Source organism: Neopelma chrysocephalum, unplaced genomic scaffold, assembly GCF_003984885.1.
Source record: "Neopelma chrysocephalum unplaced genomic scaffold, ASM398488v2 Primary Assembly neopelma1_74, whole genome shotgun sequence".
In the NCBI taxonomy this organism is placed as follows: domain Eukaryota; kingdom Metazoa; phylum Chordata; class Aves; order Passeriformes; family Pipridae; genus Neopelma; species Neopelma chrysocephalum.
Genome location: NW_020897735.1, coordinates 6782143 through 6803929, shown reverse-complemented (window position 1 = coordinate 6803929; position 21787 = coordinate 6782143). Strand labels below are relative to the sequence as shown.

Below are 21787 nucleotides of genomic sequence, written 5' to 3'. Positions count from 1 at the left end.
GCGTTCAATCCCACGTCCCTCTGATCCCTGGTTTCAGTTTCACAGGCTGCTGCACACCAGTGCTGAAGTAGTTTCACTTAATATTTAATTAATGCTGTTCTGTATCATGCAGAAATGTGAGACTGGCTGGTGTCACCTTAAACCCCAGCGTGGTGGTGCAGGCTAATGGCTCATTTCCAAATCAGTGTTCAGAGGCACTACCAAGCTTGTCCCATAAATAGTTTTTTGGATATCAAGGCTTTTCATTTTCCTTCCTTTCTTACGCAAGCGCTTGACAGTTGCTTTATTTTCTGTTGTTTGCCAGTTCTGTGCAAATTGACGGGGCCAAGCTGAGCCAGGGAGAGCAACAGAGATGCAGGAAGGGATTTTGTGGGAGGAGGAGGAGGTGGTGTCCATGACCACTCACCCCTGCACAGCACTTGAGTTGTTTTCTGTTAAGTGGCAGTGCTGGGTGTTGGAGGACAGGATGTGCAGGGCAGTTCCCTGATATTCTGAGGACCCTCTTGTTGTCTGCTCACCATTTGACCCTTCCTTACCCAGGGCCTTTGCCATAGCACCAGGTCTCTCTTGCTCAGTCCAGTGCTGGATGCACAAAGATGCATAGAGACCCCTGTCTGTCCTGTTTTCACCTCCTCTCTGGCAGAGATGTTTGGAGAGGCACCATCTCTCAAAAACCTCACATGGTTTGTCCTCTCTCTGGAGCAGGGAGCAAGGTATGTCTGTCCCCAGGCAGGAGGGATGTGCACAGGAGCTCACAGGCATCTGGGTTGGGCTTGCAGCAGGCACAGCCCAGCATGCCCTGTGAATCCCCTCCCTTTACAGGAAACCACTTGTTTCATGTCACCCAGAGCTTCCTCCAGGCCGTGCCCTTGCCTCCACTTCATATCTGTGTTCCCCCAAGCCCAGGGTGTCTGTGTCACACAGCCTGGTGGCACCTGCCACGCTGTTGAGCTTGCCCCAGACTCATGGCTTTGCTGATTGTAGCCCCTGCAATCCTCTCCTCCTGTGCCCAAACTCTTAACAGCACCCGTGGGTGCTGCTGAGCTCCCTGTTTTGAGTATTTCGGGACCATCAAATGAATCTCTACCCCATGTTCAGCTGGAGGCACAGCAGCAGGCACTTTCCCAGCTAGTCTCAGTTGTCTTTGGTGTTACTTCACTTGAGAAACTGCTGGGTTCCCCCCCCCGAGGCTTTTAAAGTCCCATCAAAGGCAGCTCCTCGCTCCAAGCCGTCGCTATCGCGTAGCGATAATAAAAGTAACAGAACGAGGCGGCAGCTCAGCAGCCGTGGCGGAGGAGAGAGCCCATTAAGTAGCAGAATAACTGTTTATTGCTGTTGTATTAGAGGAACTCGGCAGCATAAGGCAAGCACTGTGGTCTCAGGGCATTAATTCCTGCGTGTGGGAGCCGTGGGCGGCGCGGGGAGCGGCACAGCGGGACCGCAGTCGGGCTGGTTCGTGGCTCTCGGTGCTTCAACGTGTTGGGATGCTTTGCCTCCTGCCCTCTCTTGCCTTTGCATCCTCTTCGCACCCTGGGGAGGTCAGGGTCCTGCTGTGCCTTGCTCCTGGCTGGGTGTGTTTGCTGTAGGATGGGGACAGAGGAGCACAGACACCTCCTCGTGCACAGACATCAGGGCTCAGAGCACCCCAAGAGATTCATGACACTCTTCCCTCTACTACTCAACTATTCTGTGATATGAAAAGGCAAATTTGTGTCTGAAATAAGGGAGATGGGGTGTGTGCATCTGGTTAACTTATGATGGTGTGGCACAGCACGGAGATTTTCTACCAGTAGCTATAAATCCACCCGAGTTACTCTTTTCTCCTCCTTGTAAGGGAATATTGCTGGTTTTCCAGTGACTGCCTGCTGTTGTAAGACTTCATGATAGCAGACATGATGCCGGCCCCAAAGAGCTCAAAATAAACGTGTTAAAATGATATACAAGTCCTGTTCCCACTGGAAATCAGCAGCAGCTTTGCCAGTGACTTAATATTTGCATCCCCAACACGTAATGTGGCCAAATCATGGGTTTAATGTAAAATAGCAACGGGTTTAATAGCCTTGCTTTTAAAAGCCCAGCCAAACACACAGGGAGCAGCAGCAGCCGTGCTCAGAGCAGCACATTACAGCTGATGGGCTTCACAGCTTGGGGAGTGGAGGAGCTGCCAGAGCCCTGGGACCAGCCTGAGTCCTCAGAGCCCTGATCCAGCCACAGTCCAGGCTGTAAGTCAGAGCAGCTGGTGGGAGTCGGGGAATTCTGCAGCAGCTGAGGGTCGGGTCCAGAAACTCCCTTTGTCTTCCCTGAGAACCCATTCTAGTTGAAGATTTCCCCCTGCTCTCAGGACTAGGTGACCTTTAAAGGTCCCTTCCATCCCAAACGATTCTATGATTCCCAGAGTCCTGTTCCTCTCTTCTTTTCTAGTATAATTTATCACCCAGGATTGATCTGTAGGTGGAGCTTGGTCCCTGAAGAGCTGCCAGCAGTGCCAGTGGTACCATGGGGAGCACCGGAGATGGGAGAAAAATCTACTTCCCTCCTTTGCTCCCACTGTGTTCCCTTGGGGATTTTCTCCCTCCTGTTTGGGGATGCCTGTTCTGCATCAGATCCCTTTTTCCTGACCCCCTCCTGCTCCCTGGGGAGCTTTGAGCTTTCGTTGTGTTTGCAGTGAGGGCAGGTAGTGCTGTGTTGTCCCTGTCCCCCTCTTGAAGCCTTGGGGACAATGAGGGGGTTGAAGGCATTGAGCTCCTTTACTCCCTCATTATATAGAGGTGTAATCCAATGCTTATCAAATATGGATTTGTGAGGATCCAGTGAGTGCATGACCACCACAGAATGCAGCTACAAAGGATTTCTGGCTTGGGAAATCTCTGGTTCTGCTTGCTGTGTTCTCGGCGTGGCAAGGCTCACTCCTGTCCTGTGCCGCTCGTGGGACTTGGTGCTGGGGCCCCAAGGAGCAGAACCATGGGAATGGGGAATTATTCTGGTGCCTGAGTGTTGCTGTGCTGGCTGGGAATGTGTTTTAGATCCCTTTTAGTCAGGTCTGTAACAAATGCTATGTGTAGTCCAGCATTCCTTTGGAAAATGCTGCTGTGCAGGTGCCGTGCTGGGGAGTCACTGCCTCGAGCTGCTTTGCAAGGAAATAAGGTGAAACTTGGGAGGTTTGGGGCTCATTTTTTAGGGTTTTTCCCCCCATACTTTTGCCTGGAAAGTGCATCTCTGATGATAGACTCTTGTTAGAGGGCTTAACCTCATTATCTAGAGGTGTAATCACTGTCCCTGTGATGTGCAGTGACCATAACACAGCCTGACACGGGTGCTCTGAACTGTGGCTAAGAGGTCTCGGGGACAATCTGTGTCAGATGCTCACTTGAGATTATTTAACCCTTTGCTGCTTCCATGACCAAGGATCCCTTTAGAAGAGGAAGGGGCATGCACATCCAGCCTTCCTTGCTGAATTTTAGAAGCAAAATTCAGCTTATACCTGGCTTTCCTGTGGCTGGTTTGCAACTTGGAGGTCGGCTCAGCCCCACTGAGACACGTGGTCCTGGCATCCCTGGCCAGCTCTCCACCAAACCGCTGTCTGGGCTTCAGGATGGTGTTTACCACACCCCTGAGAACTGCACTTAATGCTGCACACACATCTTTGAAGCCAAGGGATCAGCAAACCCAGAGGCTGGAAGCTGAGAAATTGTGTTCCCCAACTGTTCTGGCAAATGGGTTTTGTTTTACGTTTCTGGTTCTTCCCTCTCCTGTGTTTTGTTGGGTGCTCTGAAGCTCATCTACAGCTCCATAGCAATGTCCCAAGTTATTGATATTTCAATAAATCACATGGGAGTGGCAGTCCAGGATCCCTGGAATAGATATTTGTTGGAGGAGGGAAGAGGCTTTACTCTACTCCCATCACAGAGTTCCCCATCTGTTGTGTGGGCCCTGTAGTGAAATACCAGGAGGGAACTCTGGCCACACCATTACAGGAGAACTTCCCTGGTTTTGATTTGAAATCCTTATCAAATATGTATCAGCCCAAACCCACTCAGCTGGCACCTCTCCAGAAGCTTCATGCCAGCAAACACCACACCTGGCATGAGTGGGAATGGGAGGAGAAGCTGTGGCATCTCTGGGCAGGTGACATGGAGCCACAGGGAAAATAATTCAGGCAGGCACTGGAAAGGCTCACACCAGTTGTCCAAATGGATTATTATTTAACAGTCCTCGTCCTCAGCAGGCAGCTGGATGGGTGAGGTCCAGCTGAGAGGAGAGAGCCCTGGGTGTAGGAAAATCCAACTGACTTGACCTCTTAATGGGGCTCTGCCCTCCCTTGGCATCCCAAGAAAATATCCCACCATGTCTGATTTCCTCCTGCCACAGCCACGGAGAGTGATGCTCTTCTCAGGTACCAGGTTCTATCAGGAGATGTTGATTTAAGGAATTCCCAGCAAAATCTATGGGAAGCTGCAGCAACCCTGGCTGCACCAGGGAAAAGGGCTGGTTTAGTGTTTGCTGTACATGTGCTGTGAGGTTGTGCAGGTTCATGCACCAGCCCAGAGCACACAAAGAGCTGATCCAGAGCAGGCAGGTTGTGCTTTGTGTTGTCTCTCACACTTGGGCTTGGCTGTTCTGGGTTTTCAAGGGCTGCTGCAGCCCAGGTATGAATCATGGGACAGACACAGGCAAACAGAGGAGATGGGAGGCTGGAAACTGCTGGTGAGACTTTGGTTTGCAAATACCAGATCCTGTAACAGCCCAGTGTGTTGCAAAAGGCTGGGAAGTGCTGGGAAGTGCCCCGGTGTGCAGGGATGCTCTGCAGCACAGGGAGAAGAGCAGACATGAGCTGAGCAGTGGGAGAAAATACAGGTTTCTCCAGCACCTCAGACTGGAGGCAAGTGGATCAAATCCTGCTTGCTCTCAGAGCCGCTTTTATTTTAGCATTTGTGTCCCTGGGACTGTTCACATCAGCGTTTTTATTGTGGGATGTCATTATCCAGCTTGGAAATGGTATCTCGGAGTTCCTCACTTGCCAGGTGTTCTCCAGCCCAGCTGGGTCAGTTTGTTTTTTCAAATATGAGAGTTTATTTGTGCGTTTTCCAATTGCTCAGAGATACCATCAGTTTGTCTCTTGACTTTGGGGCCAAGTTTCTGCCCACCCAGAGGCTGGGGATGTTTTGATTGAGGATTTCGCCCTTCATGAGTTTAGGGGTAAACCAGAAGATTACTCCATGTAATTCCAGGCTGTGAAACCATCTTCCCCTGGAAAGGGGATGTGCAGAGGTGACACAGAGAGGTCTCTGTCCAGAATTATCACTGTTGTGCAGAGCTCCTTCTTAGAAGCAAATCTCCCATTTATTCTGGGAATGCACAACCTTGCTGGGGCTCCATCCTGGCTGGGAGCCCTCAGCTCACTCCAGCTCTCAGGCACACTTCTGGTGTTCCAAGAGCTGGGAAGTCCCTCCTATGCAAATTGTTCTCCAGTCCAGCTGGGTCAGTTTGTTTTTTCAAATATGAGAAAGTTTATTTTAGAGTTTTCTAGATACTCAGAGATACCATCAGCAATAAACAATGCTGAAGGAAGTAGAAGGGCAGTAAGCACAATAATTTATTTTCTATTTGGCTTCAGTTTATTTTAAAATCTGTAATTCCTAAAAGAAAGTGTTGGTAGTAAGGAAGAAAAGTAGTGGATTTCTTATTGTGGTGGTGTGGTGGTTTTTGGTTTCCTATTCTTTTCAAAAACCCCATTTCTTTACTCAGGTTTCTTCCAAAATGACCAGTGAATGTGAGGAACCCCCTATAAGCCTTGATTATTTTGTTTTATTTTTATTTTCTTTCCTGTTTCCCATGAAGTGCAGAACTTGGTGCCTTTTTAAATCTGATGCTCAGCCTCTGAAATCACTTGCACAACCCTCGTGCTCCTTTCTGGTGCTGCTGATTTGCAGCAATGGTCGGTAGATGATCAGCTGGGTGTTTGGATTTAGCTCAGGTCTAAAAATACAAGGCAAACTGGGATGCCCTTCACATTCCTGGCATTCCTCACTTGTCGTGGCAAAACCACCAGAATTTTCCCACTAACCCTTTGCAGGTCTCGTGCAGAGAAATTCTGTCTGTGCACCACCTGCATTACACACCTTTATATTCCTGTTTATATTCCTGGCATCTTATTGCCAGTGGGATGTTTATATTTAGCTTTTATGGAAATTTTGTGTGCTGAAAGCAGTTTTCTAGGAGGAAATTGCGTTGAGAAATGGGTGAAGAGGTAATAATAATAATAGTAATAATCTGTTGTTAAATCCCACAGCCCTCCATCTCCTGGAAGCAAAATGCTCAGATAAGAGTATAGTTTTCCAAACAGCCTGTTCAAATGACTTGGAGAGGGACTTTTGATAAGGGCATGTAGTGACAGGACAAGAGGGAATGGCTTTAAACTGGCAGAGGGCAGGGTTAGATTAGGTACTAGGAAGAAATTCTTCCCTGTGAGGGTGGTGAGGCCCTGGCACAGGTTGCCCAGAGAAGCTGTGACTGCCCCATCCCTGGAAGTTTTCAAGGCCAGGTCAGACAGGGCTTGGAGCAACCTGGGCTAGTGGAAGGTGTCCCTGCTCATCCCTTCCGGGATGCAACAGCCTCAGTTCTACTGGATTTTCGGTTTTAAGCAGCCAAAGATCTGAGCTTATGAAATAATCAGCATAAATCTGAAAGGAACTGATAACCCACAGCAGGAAATCTTTTTTGGTTGTACCATCTGCCTTGGGGAAACAAGGAGTCTGCATTTCCAGGCTGCCATGAGAGAACAGGGAGGTAAAAATAACCAGGGAATTATATTTCCACTTAGTGTCATAGAATCACAGAATGGTTTGGGTTGGAAGGGACCTTAAAGTTCATCTCATTCCAAGCCCCTGCCATGGGCAGGAACACTTTCCAGGTTGCTCCAAGCCCTGTCTGACCTGGCTTTGGACACTTCCAGGGACGGGGCAGCCACAGCTTCTCTGGGCAACCTGTACCAGGGCCTCACCACCTGGAATATCTGTATTAGTTGTATTAGTATGTCCTGGTACTCCAGAAGCATCTCCTCAGATGAGATCAGGGACCCTGGTGGCAGCTGCTGTGTGGGTGTGGAACAGCCTGAATCCCCCCTGGCCTGATGGAACACGAGAGCTGGGAGTGGCAGAAATTATTCCTGCGTTTGTCTGCAAAGAAGAAGCTGCTTTATAGGGAAAATGAGACACAGTTTAGCAAACACTTAAGGATTGACTTACTTTTAAGAATGTTGTTTAATCCTGTTGAAATTGAGAGGATTACTCATCCTTAAATGAATGCTTAAGCACTTCCCGGGCTGGCAGGCTGGAGCACGGGATCTGTGAGGAACTGGGTTTGCACTTGGCTTTTCTTGCTTTTGGCCACTGCCTTAGCAGGAGTTGTTGTTGGGAAAATATTCCCTGATGTTGGGACAGTCACTGTTCAGTCTTTCAGAGATGCCAAGCTTCAGGGATGCTCTTTGTACCTGATCCCTCAAAGTGGGTCGCTTTGCTTACGTGCCTGAGCATCGATTCGGGAGCCTTGGTGTCAACCAGTGTGTCTGTGCATCCTGGCTCATCACTGGAACCAGGTCCTGGGCTTTGATGTGCCAGGGATGTTCAGAGCTTGGGGCTGTTCATAAAAGAACAAAGGAAAACTTGTTGGCGAGGAGAACACTGAGCTTCTCTCTTAAATTTCCCTGGAAGTCAAACCCTGCGGTATAACTGTCTGATTCATAAACTGATTTTTTACTTCAGAAGTCTAATAATAGGCTGCAGAAGAGACTCATTCAATCAGTCTGGGACTTCCCTTGGAGTATTTTAAGCCCTGTGGAGCGTGACTGTGGGTGCCAGAGGGGTCTCTAATCACCGTCCCCCGTCTGGTCTTGGTGTTTGCAGGTACCACTTGCTGGCAGTTCTGTGCCATGGCTCTGCCCTGATGAGCCCTGGAGCCTTTCAGGGATGTTCTGTTCCCTGTTCTGCATGTGAAAATCACCTGCTTAACACCAAACTGTGGCAGCTCCTTGGTTGCTGCCTTGGCTCAGGGTCCACGTGTGGAGCAGCCAGACTGGAATTCATGGCAGTGGTAAAAGAAATAAAAAATGAAAGGGGTGAAGGTTGAAAAAGTGTGGAGAAGATGGGGTTTGGAGAAGGATCTGCTGTGCAGGATGAGCTCAGGCTCCTCAGTCCTAAGGATTCACTGGTGTGCTCCCCACAAACCTGGTGCTTGCATGGCTTTTCCAGCAGAGAGGATTTGCATGAGGGTGTGTGATAAGACAATGAATGATGCTCTGGGATAATAATGTGGGAGGGAGAGAGGCTTCGAGTACCACCAGCATCCCAGGAGAGAATCCAGTGCTCCCCAGGTGACCGGTGTGGAGATGACTTAGCAAAGCTGAGGGGAGCATCCCCTCAGCAGGATGGGGGGACACAGTCCCTAATTAAAACATCCTTGAGGGGACCTCACAGCTAGGTTGGGTTCAGTCAGCAACAGCCCCCACGATGTTTGGGTTTGTACACCTGGAGGAGAGGTGGGAGCTGGGGGTCCTTGAGCAGGGACCGCTCAAGAAGCCCTTTATCTGTGTCCCAGGCACAGGCATCTCTATTCATCCCAATTTTGGAAACCAGTCCAAAAATAACAGGTTTGTTTTTTTCAATCTAGCTTTGAAATGATGGATATGAGCAAGAGTAAAACATGGTTTATATTTACAAGGGACCAAACCCATTCGTTGTTCCTCTTCATTGAAAATTCTTCACAGCCATTAAAACTTCCATCAAAAGTGGGAGTTTTCAGAAAAAGCTGGTGGTTTTACTGCTCCTTATTGCAATGCTGATGAAAATATTTCCTTGTTGAATCATTTCTGGCTGTTTTCTGCCAGAAAAGGGCGACGGTCTGCACTCACCTCTGACAAACCGATGATGCATCTTTATTGAATTGCAAGAAGTCAAAACCATTCAGTCTTGGCAAGTCTACCTCAATAAGATCATCTTTGTGTGGGGAGAGACATGAAAGGAGTTATAATCCTTTTGTGATAAAACACAATTAAGAAGGTTTTTTCAGTGATTCTCAGTGTTGCATAAAACCCATCAGGGCAGGTTTGGACATATTAAATGAGCGTGGGATGCAGTTTCCTTGGATGATGCTCTTGAATGATTATAGCTGAGGGTTAAATGTCTTTTGTGCTCAGTGGTAGAACCAAAAGCAGTGTTTGCACTGACAGTGTCCTCCCAGCCCTGATGGTGACACTGGGGACTGATGGGGGGACTGGAGCACATCCATTTCAGTGGCCCAGGTCCAAACACCAGGCTGTGGGTCCTCACCAAACCTTCCTCTGTCCTCAGTAAGCACACCAGCATCTTTTTCTCTCATTTCCAGGTGATCTCTGCAGTATCCAGGCTCTCCTTCCACAGTATTGCTCAAACCAAAGGAATTAGGTAAGATCCTTTCAATATGATGCTATTCCTGGTATTTAATCACGTCAGACTCTTTAGAAGCTACACTTAGTAGAGTTAAACAGACATCAAGGGTGCTTTTGGGGTGAAGGCTGGGTACTTGTAAAAGCAGCTTATGGGCTGCTTGAGAATAGTTTCAGATAAAATAAGTGAAAATGTGATGAATTGTGTACACTGTTCCTGCTGGGGAGGGCAGCAGGGGTGGGTTTAATGTCTCTTGGGGGTTTTGCTCAGGTTCACTGTGCAGCTGAGGGATCCCAGGAAAGCCAGCAGTGCCCATGAGCTGTGGTATCACCCCTTGTCCCCACTGTCACCTGCTCCTGTGCAGAAGAGCTCAGGTGGCTTTTCTGTCCCTAACAGCTGGGAAATTCCCTCCTGGGTTTGTCAAAGAGGCAACATTGCTGAGTCGGTGAGGGGGGTATGAGTCCCCTGCCCTGGCACCCATGGACTGGCTTCTCCTCCTCTGCTCATTGAAGGAGCAGTGGAGAAGGAATTAAAAAGAGCAGACAGCCCTATTAAGCAGAGCTGTTATCCAGCTCTTTGTTCAGCTCCCTGCAAAATTGGTTTGCAATTGGTTTTCTTGTTAGTGTGCATTTATATTATTAATCTAGCAACATCTCATTAGGACACAGCTATAACTGGGATGAGTTCTCAGCCTAAAGTACCTTCCCTCCTTTTTTTGTGGGGGAATGTGTGTGTGTTTTCATGCCCAGCTATAGAACACATTTGCTTTTCTCCACAGCATGTGTCTTGCTGCTATTCTGGTTGGGGGTAGCATGGCACAGTCTGCAGGGCCAGGCACAGCCAGGATGCAGGGAATGCAGCCTGGATGGGGTCCCTGCTTCACTCCCAGCCCTGCCACCCATGCCCACCACCCCCTGCCATGATTTCCACTGTTAGAACATATTTTCCCTGCCTTAACTGCACTGATATTGCTGGAGGGGGAACAGCTTTTCACGTGTAAAACTGACTCGGTGCTTTCCCATCTGCTGAACACAAACCCGACAGATCCCAGCAGGATGGGGGGGAGATTCAGGGGGCGAGGCTTTGAGGAATAAAGATGTGCTGTAGGTTAAGGACTACGTTCCCTGAGTCCTGGAGAAGCCTGCAGTGATTATTGTTTTGAGGGAAAAGAACATCCAAGGTGTTTGGAGGCAGGGAGCAATGGGGAACCCACGGGCACAAGCTGCTGTGCCTTGGCAAGGGCTGGGTTTAAGTCCTGGGGCATCACTGGAAGGGGTTGCAGGGTGTCATCCCTGGAAAAGCCCTTCCCTAGGAAGGGAGGGAGGTCCTGGGGCTGGCTCAGAGGATGAATGAGCTGTGTTCCATGGGAAGGCTTTGGCTGAGTCCCTGTTGGTTCTGTTGAGGGCTGGGCAGTAGCTGGGATCCAGGGACAAGGGAGGCTTTGCTATTCTGGTGGATATGTGGCTTCTTCTCATGCATTTCACAACCAGCATTTACAGTTCCCACTAAAATCCTTTATCTTGGAAGCCTTTGGCACCATAATTACACAAGAATAGCACAGAGCTTAGCGAGCCTTTGCTCCTAACTCTCTTTTCCTGCATGTTAACCCTGCTTCTCCTCCCCATTTCCAGCTCTGCAGGGACAGAAAATGCTGTCACTCCATTAGCTGGAAAATGGACTAGACTAGACTAGAATTGAATTCTATAATTCTACAAAAATACCCTTGTGGGGTGTCCCCTCCCACCTCGCTGTCCCCTGTGGTCAGAGAGCCCTCGCTTTGTCCGTCGCTACGTGTTTTTTCCTTTAAATTAGATGATTTCTTGCCACACCATCACAAAACCCTCAGTGATAGAATCTAATCTCAGATGAATTAATCTAATCTTGTGGGAACCAGCAGCGGCTCTGGCTCCCTGAAGGGGCTGCTCACATCAGCCACTGCTGCCCCTCAGCTCACTGGGGTCCCCACTGATGATTGGGGTCTGTACTCTTCCCTCTCCTAATGAAGATGCTGCCACTGAAATAAATGGGAAAAGTCTTGTTGGCTTAGGCACTGTGCTCAAAAACATGGTAAATACAGTGAAATTAGGCTGGTGTGTGGATTGTGTGGTCGTCAGTCTCATAGCATGAACGTGGCTCTGCTCCAGCCCCTATTTTAGGGTCTAACAGTCAGGATCACGCAAATTGAGAGTGAAAGAAATCCTAAAGCCTATTACTTGTCCTTAAATAAGTTTCATGGCATGTAGAAAAATAAAAATCAATCTTGTATGCTACTCAGTGAAACAAAATTAGTCCTTCTGCCTTAATAATTTCTAGCTACATGAACCTTGCCAGAAAAATCCTATTTCATGGAGTACACCAGATAGCTATCAGGATAGCTCTGTTGAGATGACAGAGTGTTTCTTCCAAGAAACAAGCTACAAGCAGCAAAACATGGCAAAAAAGATGTTGAATGCAATGTTTTGTTTGCAGTGCCCCGTTAAGGCTGTGCTTAATCCACAGCAGCTGTAGCTACAGCCCCTGCCCTGTCCCCATCCCAGGGGCTGCTTCCACCCTCCAGCATCACCCTCCAGCCTGGGGCATCCCTGACTCACCTCCTGGCAGGGGATGAGCTCAAATGAGGCAAAACCAGATTTGTGCAAACAGCCCAGATGATGTTTCCTCACTGGTTAAAGAAGTGTTTCGTTGCAAGGACCCCACCACTGCACTGGGCGATTTTTTGGGGTGGTGCCCATGACATCCTCTTGATGATAAGAGGCTCATTGGTGCCTCTCTAGGAAAAGGCACATTTTCTCTCTTTAATTTAAGGTGTTCACATTCAGATCAAAGATGGTTTTATGGATAAAGACATGCACTGGAGGGAAAGCAGATGCATGGAACTACGTTTGGATGCTGACTCTGCTCTGGGTGCTGTACGTGGCACCGGGCAACTCCCTTAGTTTGTGATGTTTGATTTTTCTCCTCTCAGAAATGGGGAGGTGAGAAATGTCTTTGTTCACCTGGCTAATGGGACTGACCCCTTCCTGCTCATCAGGGCACAGGCAGCCTTCTTGATCTTATTTGGGAGCACAGGCTCTGTGGTAAAGGGATAGGAACTTTTTTCCTGGGATTTCCATCCCTCTGTCTTACAGGGCTTTACGTGGGGACAGAGAACAGATCCTTGTGTAGTGTTACCCATCAACTAGGGAGAGGAGATTTTTGAATTTATTATTGTTTCACATCCTTTCCTCCATCTATCTGGAGGACTGTCAGCAGTTTCAGGGAGAAGTTACCACTGTGCCCATCCATGGCTGTCCCTGAACAAGGAGCCTTTGTTTTACAGCCAGGATTTTCCACTGCAGACCCGACTCGCACCCATTAATTCCATTACCCCATTCCCACAGTGACTGGCACTAAATGCTTCCAAGCCAGCCTGGAGGATTTTGTAGCAGCATGGTTGTACAGGGATGTTGTGTGAAGCTTCTCCTGTGCTTTGGAGCATGAGTTCTCATCCCCTTTCCAAGTTTTCTCAAGCAAAGTCAGCTCTCTGGAGGACAACAAGACTTCTTGTTGCAGGTCCCAATAAACCAGGATTATTCATATTTTCTTAAAGCTTTTTTTTTCCTGCCACAGCCATGAGTGTTCTCCTTTGCCTGTGGCACATCCTGATGTCCTCTGGGCTCTGACCATCATCCACCTGGTGCTGGCAGGCTCCAGGGGCTGAATGTGAGCTCTGAGCAGAGGGGACATGTGTTTATTCATCTCCCTGAGATATATGTTTTTTCTGGAAGCCGAGTTTTGCAAGCAAAGCAGGAGGTTAAGGAATATTGGCTCATGCTGCCTGCATGCATTTTTAATGTGTGCACAGCAAGGCCAGCTGAGAACGGGAAGGAGTTTCCATGTTCAAAGGCCTTTATGGAGGCCCTTAATCTAAGTAAATCCTTTATATATGAACTGAACCTCTCAGTGACTCTCTTCAGAGGGCACTACAGTTAATAAAATAGATTTAAAAACATTTGCAAATGATGGGGAGGAGGGTGAATCCTGATTGCCAGAGGAGGCTTTGTCTCGTGGGAGTGGTGGCAATGCTTTGGCCAGGCTGTGGAGGGAGGGAAACTGGGAATAGTTGTGTTTTCCCCATCCTGGGGGCCAAGGCAGGACCTCTTTGGGAAGAATAAGTGATCAGTTGAGATCCAGTGCCGAGTGGGTGTCAGGCCCAGGTTGCCCATGGGCACCCTGTTGAATGGCCATCCTGTGTCCAGATTTTTGGAACAGGTTGCCCAGAGAAGCTGTGGATGCTCCATCCCTGGGAGGGAAGTATTCAAGACCAGGCTGGATGGGGCTCTGAGCAACCTGGTCTTCCCTGCCCATGGCAGGGGGTTTGGAATGAGATGATCTTTAAGGTCCCTTCAAAGCCAAACCATTCCATGGTCGTATGATTTTGCCCATCTTTAAGTGCACACAGTGTGATGAGGGGAATGAAGCTCAGCACTGGGATTAGCTCAGGGCAGTGCTGCCTCCAGGCACATTCAAGGCAACTAAATGGGCTGTACCAGCATCCTCCCACCAGTGAGGATTTAATCCAGAGGAGATTTCCCTACCACCCTGCTTTTCCCACAGCCCCCCTGCCTTGCTGACAGGGTTCATCATTGCTCCCTTTTGTGCAGGTAAAACCATTAAAACAGACTGACATGCCCAAAATGAGGTTTGCAGCGTTATCAGCCCTGGAGTTTCTGTACTTAACAGCTTGCCAATAATATCAGGATGTGTGGGGGGGTGAAAGGGAGGAGGGATGGGAAGGGAGAGTCAGAGCAGCATTCCTGGCATGCGGTGCCCAGCCTGCAGGAGAGGGGCAGGGGGGCACATGGAGCTGGTCCTGCATGGGCAGCCTCCAGCCCTGCCCTGCTAAACATACATGTCTCTGCTCCCAGTGTTTGTAACCTGGAAACTCCTCAGTGCTTCAGCCACTGGTGTGGAATTAAACCTGGAGTTTTGTCCAGGTTACATGACTTTAATCCATTTCCCCACCAGACTGAGCCTCACTGCAATGCAGGGATACCCTTCTGTTTGCAACGGAGGTGACCCTGCAAAGGGGACCTTGTGGTCCTGCCAGCAAGCCCCACTTCTTGCAGAAGATGTGGTGGCACAAACCCTGGGGCAGCTGATGAAGATGTTCCCCTTGCTGTCCTGGGGGAGAGAAGGGAGATAGGGGGAAACCTTTTATGGGATTTGCAAAGATTCTCCAGCATGCTGGAGGCTTCCTGCAGATCAGATTTGGTCTCTGCTCCCCCTGTCCCTGGGGATGGGAGCTCAGCCCTGGAGGCGGATCCAGCTGTGTGTGAAAACGGCAAGCAATTAAAGTCACTGGCAATTAAGTCCTCAAGTGTCTTCTGCTGAGGAGGTAGTTATGGGACTTCTTCTCCTTAAGGTTGGTTTTACAAGGGCTGTTTTATTCGTTGCCAATGGCTCTCTGTAATTGCACTCTGCCCATAATTTTTTACTGCCGTTGTTTATTCATTGTACACATTTTTAAGTGTTGCTATAAAATGGATGGAGAAGGCTGTGGGAGGATCCATGTCTGGAAAAAGATGCAGTTGCTATGCAGCACTCTTCTGTGCTCCGGGATGTGTGGAACTGGGACCAGTCCTGGGACTGACCAGCACAAATCCAGAGGCTCAGCACAGATCTCACAAGCAGGAGGTCAAGTGGAGGTGGTTTCTTGTGACACGGACAAACCTTCTTTAGGAGTGACCATAAAGCTTCTTCCTTTGTTGATAAGCAGAATCCTCGGCTGAAAGCAGTTCCTTTCCCGCTAAAAACGGTTTTAACACATTTATTTTGGCAAGTATGTGTCCTCACAGACTTGCTCCTAGGAGAGTCTGAAAAATATCACTGACATGTTTTCCTGCACGGCTGCTTTGTAGGCTTGGGAGATGCTGAGGTCACCCCGTAAGCATCTGCTAACGAAAGCAAAGGCAGTTCCTCTCACCCCCTCCCCACCAGCAGCTTTGTGTGATGAAGATACAGCTCTGATGTGCTCAGCTCTGCTTCATAGTCACAGGTGGGGTTTGCTGGGTTTTGGGTGCACCTGCCTTGTCCCTGCACATTGTCTTTGCCCACGTAGTGCTTCCCTCAGGGCTCCTCCTGTGTCACTGCCCATCCTGGCATTGCCTTGTTTGGGTGAGACCTTCCCATCACCTCTGGTTGTGTCTCTGGAATGCAGCCCTTGCCCCAAGGATGGAGGAAGGCTTCAGGCTTGGCTGGTCCAAAATGAGGTATTCAGAACTGGGGTGGTTTCCAGCACTGGGGAACAGCAGCAGGGTCAGGGCTGGAGGTGCTGCCACGGGCTGTGCCTGCAGAGGGGGGTGCTCTGGGACAAACCACTTCTGTCTGCACCTCACATCTTCTCTCACATCTGCAGAAGGGGAAGCACAAGTCTGTTTATTCCCCATGGCCCTCACAATGTGCTGCTCAGCCCAGGTGGGCTGTTTGGGTCTGGTTTATGTTGCACAGTGAGACCCTGCTTGGCTGGGATGTGCTGGTGGTGGCTGGAATCAGGCAAAAAGATCCATTTAGGCACTTATTTGTTTTTATTGGCACGTGTTTCATAGGATAGCAGCTGCTCAGGTACAGCAGGAAAACTCAGAGTGCTGAAAGATCTCCTTGTGCAGCTTTGCTACAAGTTAAAACTGGGGGGGTTCAAGGTTTTTGTTTTAACCAAGTGTTTTCCAAAGAGAGACAGTTGCAGAGCCTGTGGGGGTGTTGTTGGACACCTCGAGGTGCATCTCAGGTCTTTACTATGGAAATCATTACCTAGTGATCAGTTATGCTGTTAGCCAACAGGGTTTGGGTTGGTTTTTTTCCTTTCTTTTTGAGAAATATGGTTCTGGATTCCCCTTTTGATTTTATCCATCTGTTCTCGTCAGTGTGGAGCTGAAGTGAGGAGAAAATCATACCACTTGCTTGAGCAAAGCATTGCTACATGAGGATTTTTTAAAAATGCGATAATGTGTTGAAATGTAAAGTTATACGAGCTGTTATTTTTCTTGTCTCATCGTCCCCAGAAATCCTCAGTTCAGATTTGAGCTGAAGATAAAGCAGGACATGCAGCTCAGCCTTGGGCTGTGCACTGTGCTAAGTGCTGAGTTGCCTCCTGCAAAATCATCATCTTTGTGCTATCTCATGATGTAGCTTGCTCTTTCCCCACTGAATTTCTATCAAAATTAATCTTGTGAGAATTTCTGCAAGTTCCAGACCACAAATAAAAGCAAATCATAATTTTTCAGAGGACGTGTCTAAAATCTGGCACAGCGCGAGGTGCTTCTTTCCAGAGATGAGTAATGTAACACAATAGTATGATTTTAATTAAATTCAGCAGCTTTTGGTATGCTCCAATGTGCCTTGTTGTGCATGGGGAGAATTGATTCTATTCTGCTTCATACAAATGGATCTTGGGCATTAATAGTGTGGTTTTACCTCGCAGTAAAACCAAAAAAAACTTGACCCAAATCATTCCCTGATGGTGTTCCCATTTCACAGATGGGAACCAAATCTTGGAGGTGTTGCCCAGGTCTTGAGCAGAGTTGGAGGAGCAGCTCCAGGTCACCTCTTTGCTTGTCCCAGGTCAGCTCATGTCCATCTCTTGGTACATCAGTAAATTAAATGCTTCTTTAATCTGCCTAATCCCACTGAAGCCGACAAGGAAGGAATTTTCAGTTATGGGCAAATGTCTTGGAAAACTACATGGATTTCTTTGGGCAGCTCCAGGAGAGCTCATGAAGGTGTGATGGTGTGCTCAGGGCATCCACTGGGGTTCCAGAACTGATGACTGACAGGGAATCCATGGTCACTGGGATGGAGTGATCCCATGCTCCTGGGGTGAGCCATTCTGGAGGAAAAGAGGATGAAAAAAGAAAAGGGGAAGGTTGTAGCTGTCAAAGTGATGTGCTGTGAACAGCCAAGGTCTGAGATACTGGGTTTAAAGCAGCATGAAACCTCAGCAGTGGGACAGACAGACTTTTCTGGAAGCATGGGAGCTGTGGGGCTGCAAACCCCACACCCAAACTCACATGGAAAGCACAGCCTGAAGCCCAAAAATCTTGGTGAAATCAGTGTCTCGTGGGTTTTCTGTGCATTGCCATAATGCTTTCTTCAAAACAGGGCTGTCAGAAGGTCTGTACCTCCAGCCATGGGATCTGTGAGGTACTGCAAGGTGTAATTGCAGTCTGTATATTCCTCATTATGGAAATGCTTTTCTGTCAGATTCTGGGCCAGGAGGACTTGGCACAGCCCCTTCCATCCCAGCAGAGCTGCAGAAGCTCCTTTGCACCAGCTTGAGGCTCTGGCCCTTCTCGTTTATGAAGAAACCCCTCACAGAAGGGGCAGCAGATGGGAGCAGCTCAGGTTTCCCGGGTGTCACTTACTCCACCTGCTTTTTAAAACACTCAAGTGTGATCTTAGGAAAAGAGGGAAAGATTATCGTGCTGAGAGGCTGGAATCCTGCTCCAGAAAGGGGGATGAACCACCTCCTTTAGTCTGTTGAAGGTGTTTGCACGAGGCATGAGAACTTCCTTGTGGATCTGCCTGACAGACCATCTCCACCGAGAGCAGTGGGAACAGCTCCTTGGGATGGAGAGCACTGAGTGGGACATTTCCACCCTCCCTTCTTGTCACCGGGCTTCCTGTTCCCAGGGCTGGTGTTTGACCCCAAGAAATTAGAATGGACACAGGAAAAATAGAAAATAAACCATGCTGGATCCTTCTTCCTCTGTCACACGTGAATTTGAGGCCAAGGTGCTGCAGTATAAAATTATCAGGCTAAAGCTGACCCATCCCTGACCCTCTGTTCTCGGTGAAGGCACTGCAGAGGTGAACAATTGGCTTCAGTTGCTAGGACAAGGCACCCAGATGCTGAAATATGCTCATAAATAAATAAACCTTCCTGCTTATTGCTGTTGGAATTGCAGCCTACCTGGCTCTTCCCGTTAAATAATTCAGAGGAGAGAGCAGCCAAGGCAGCGTGTGGAGCTGCTCCTTCTCCCCACAGAGAGATTTACTGTGCAGGAGTGGATGATGAGGATGCGGCGTGGGATGGATCACGGGGGCAACCCGAGAGCGAGGGAGGGTTTTTGCATTAGGTGCCTCGTGAAATATTAATTGATTATCCCCCTGTGTGATGTGCCGTGGCTGTGGATTGCTCCTGCCTTCCCTGGTGTTTGCAGGGCGCTCTGTTCTGTGCACGTGCAGTGCAGAAAGTAGCCAAAATGTTCTGTAAGATCAAGGGGGTGCTTTGCGTCGCATGTCAGGAACCATCATCTGCTGTAAGTCTTGTCCTCCAGAGGCAAAGCTCTCTCTAAACTCCACAACAAATTACTTGGTCTTTTCTTCTCTTTTAGGCTCTGAAACAAATACATCAGATCAATCCCACTTCCCTTCTCCTCTTTGATCTGTGGAAGTGATGCTCTTGAATGCTGTGGGGTTTGTCTGTGAAGGAGTCTACTCTGGGAGGTTTATTATCTCTAAGAGCCTGTTCTGGTGCTGTTTGATGTCGCTGGGGCTTTCACTCTTCATCTGAGTTGGGATTGCAGCAGCCCAGGCATGGGCTGGGAGGATGAATGGCTCAGCAGGTGGTTTTGCATGGTGGTGGAGTGAAAAACAAAATCTGGTGCTTAACTAAAGATAGGAAATAAGAGGCATTTTCAAATGAATTTTAATAAACCGGGATCTCTGCAAACCTGTTGGGTTTCAGTGAGCTCAAAATACTCGTTGCTGCTGGGCATTCCCAGCCACAGCTTTTAATACTCCATAAGAAGTTGCAACAAGCCTGGAGGTCTGTAAGAATTTCCCAGTAGCTTTTAGACCTCTTGACTTGCAGTGTTTTTACTCATTTTATGAAAAAAGGAAAAAACGACCTGCAGATTTGTCTCAAACAACACATTTGCTGTTGGGGAGCTCTTAGTAGGGCTACCTTAAATTGTGTTGTTGCACATAGAACATTTGGGGAAGAGCAAGGACCGTCCCATGGTCCCACCCTGTGTGAGTTATCCTGCATCCTGGGGGCTGGCACCCTGTTTTGGAGCAGGGGAGATGGCAGCTCTGCTCCCACAGTGGTGATGTGGGGACACAGGGAGCCTCTGCAAAGCATGGGCAGCTGGGGAAAGAGGCACAGACAAAGGGAAAACCCAAGGCTTTCTCCAAAAAGCCATCCTTCAGCTCCAGATTTTAGATGGTCCGTTCAGTAATGCTCACCTCGGTGTGACTTTCCTTCTAATTGCCTTCTCTGCATCCTTATTTAGCCATTAGCTGCTATTGTGGGGATACAGGTTATTAATTCCTCCCCTGCCCTGACTTTCACTCTGGTGCTTTACCTACAGTCAAGGTGAAGCTGGGAGGGCCAGCAGAGCTGCCTCCCCATGAAACTCTCATTAGAAAAATATTTTTCTCTCTCTTTGCTGTCTCCTTGTCTTACACGGGGGGGTTTAGCACAGGAACCAATTACACCTCAGGCCCAGATTTATGGTTGGGAATGTGTGCATGTGATTTTAATATTCTTTACGGCTCTTTTACTTCTTTCTTTCTGGCGTGGTGAGCACTGGGGAAGGAAATAGTCAGAGATTAAGAGCAGAAGATGCATGTAAAAGAAAGGAGGTCGTGCCTTGTGGTGGATTTCTTTTTATTGTTATTTTAACAAGTGGTGTTTAAACAGAGGTCACCTCTGAGTTCTCCTTTCTTGCTGGAGCTGTGTGGGGTGGTGTAGCCCTGCAGCAGCAGCTGCCATATCCCTTTGCCCACCAGGGCTGAAGTCCAAGACTGGTTCCCAGTTCCATCCTGTGCAGGAAGAGCTGGTGGCTTTTTTGCCTGTGCTTCACGTGGCTTTTGTATTTGTCACTAATCCCCAGGGGACAGCAGGGGTGAGGAAACCCACATTTTGTAAAGATCCTCAGGATCTCAAACTGCATCTTTATGCTTTGAAGCTTCTCTCAAAAATGGTCATCCCCCCACACCTCACAGACACCTGGGCAGCTATTGGGGTTTTGGGACGATCCCCTGATGGCACCTGCCTTGCCACGGGACTGTGACAGCAAGCACAGCCTCACCTGCCCTTCTACCCACCTCTTTCTTGCCTCCCCAGTTGCCACTTTGCACGTGGTTGGACACATCAGCCTTGGGTGCTCCTTGTTTCCCCTCTCAGAGGCACAGCAGCTGTGGTAAGGTGATGTAGCATGGAATGATTCTGCTCCATGGCTGAGGTCACCGTGGCTCTTTTCCCTCCTGGACTCACCACCTGGCTGGGTTTTAATTGAACTTGCTGCAGGTTTCAGCACTATTTCAAGATGCTCGGTCTGAAGCTGCTCGCTGAAGGAAGGGTGAAGTGTAGCAGAGGAGAGAAAGCAAATTAATGCTAGAAAAAGGATCCAAAAATAGCAAATTTGGGGGCTAACCAGGCCATGTATTAAATCTTTCAGGAGAGGCAATCTATTGTGAAACAAGGAAGGTGGGAGGGCAGAGGAGGGAATTGCTCTCAAGGGCAGTTGGAAGTTCACATGTATCCAGTTTTGCTCCTCCCCAGCATCAGCATCCCATCCTGTGTGGCTCATGGCCTGGGGAACCCCACCTGCCTTCTCCTTGATGCCCAGGAGGGGTGGAGCAAGCTGCCCTACTGCCACCCCTCCGTGTCCCTGTGCTGGGGCTGGAGCAAGGCTGGCTGTGCCCACGGGGACCTGCAGCCCGGCACAGCCGTAGCCACAAGGTGCATCCAGCCCTGGAAGAGCCACAGCCCACCCTGGCCCCATGCCAGCAATAATACGTTGGGTTTAATTAAAACAGTATTTTTCATCTCCTTCATACATTATTTGGTTATTACTTCACAACGAGCCAAGGAATTCTTGTATTCCCCCAACTCCCTCCCGTGCTCTTTTAATCTGCTTTCTCCCCCCTTCCTTTTGCCCTTTTGGTGTCCTTTCCCTCCTCCCCAGGGGTTTAACTTTTTTCAGCTGTCACAAAGTTGTTAAGATGAGGAAGCCCGGGGTTCATAAGTATTCGTTCCAGTGGGATCAGCTGTTTGCAGCAGTGGGAAGCAGCACCTTGTGTCCAGCCGTGCCTGGCTGACCAGGGCAGGAGCTCACAGGTGGGAAGGCTCCATGAGAGCTGGAGGAGAAGGTGTTTCTCCATTTTAACATGTCCAACTCCAGGCTTGAGTTATATTTCTGAGTTGTTTGTGCAGCACCAGCACAGCAGGAGTGGTGGCTCAGCCACGGGGGGCTCTGAGGTGCTGTCAGACGATGCTGCTCCTCATTGTGGGGCCCAGGTTGCTCTCCTGTGCTCAGCCAGCCTCACCACCTGCTTTCTTGTCCTGCCATGTCAGGGCTGGGAAGCAGTGGCGTCCTGGGAGC

The 21787-nt window shown here is 49.0% G+C and overlaps 1 protein-coding gene across 5 annotated transcripts in view; it reads left to right on the top strand.

Moving 5' to 3' along the window:
* VAV2 (vav guanine nucleotide exchange factor 2) overlaps positions 1-21787 on the top strand; it is a 133403-nt gene that overhangs the window by 75284 nt on the left and 36332 nt on the right. For all 5 annotated transcript variants that reach the window (XM_027687744.1, XM_027687742.1, XM_027687741.1 and 2 more), the window contains exon 3: positions 9379-9437. In XM_027687744.1, coding sequence (XP_027543545.1) covers positions 9379-9437 — 59 coding nt within the window. The remainder of the gene's footprint in view (positions 1-9378; positions 9438-21787) is intronic.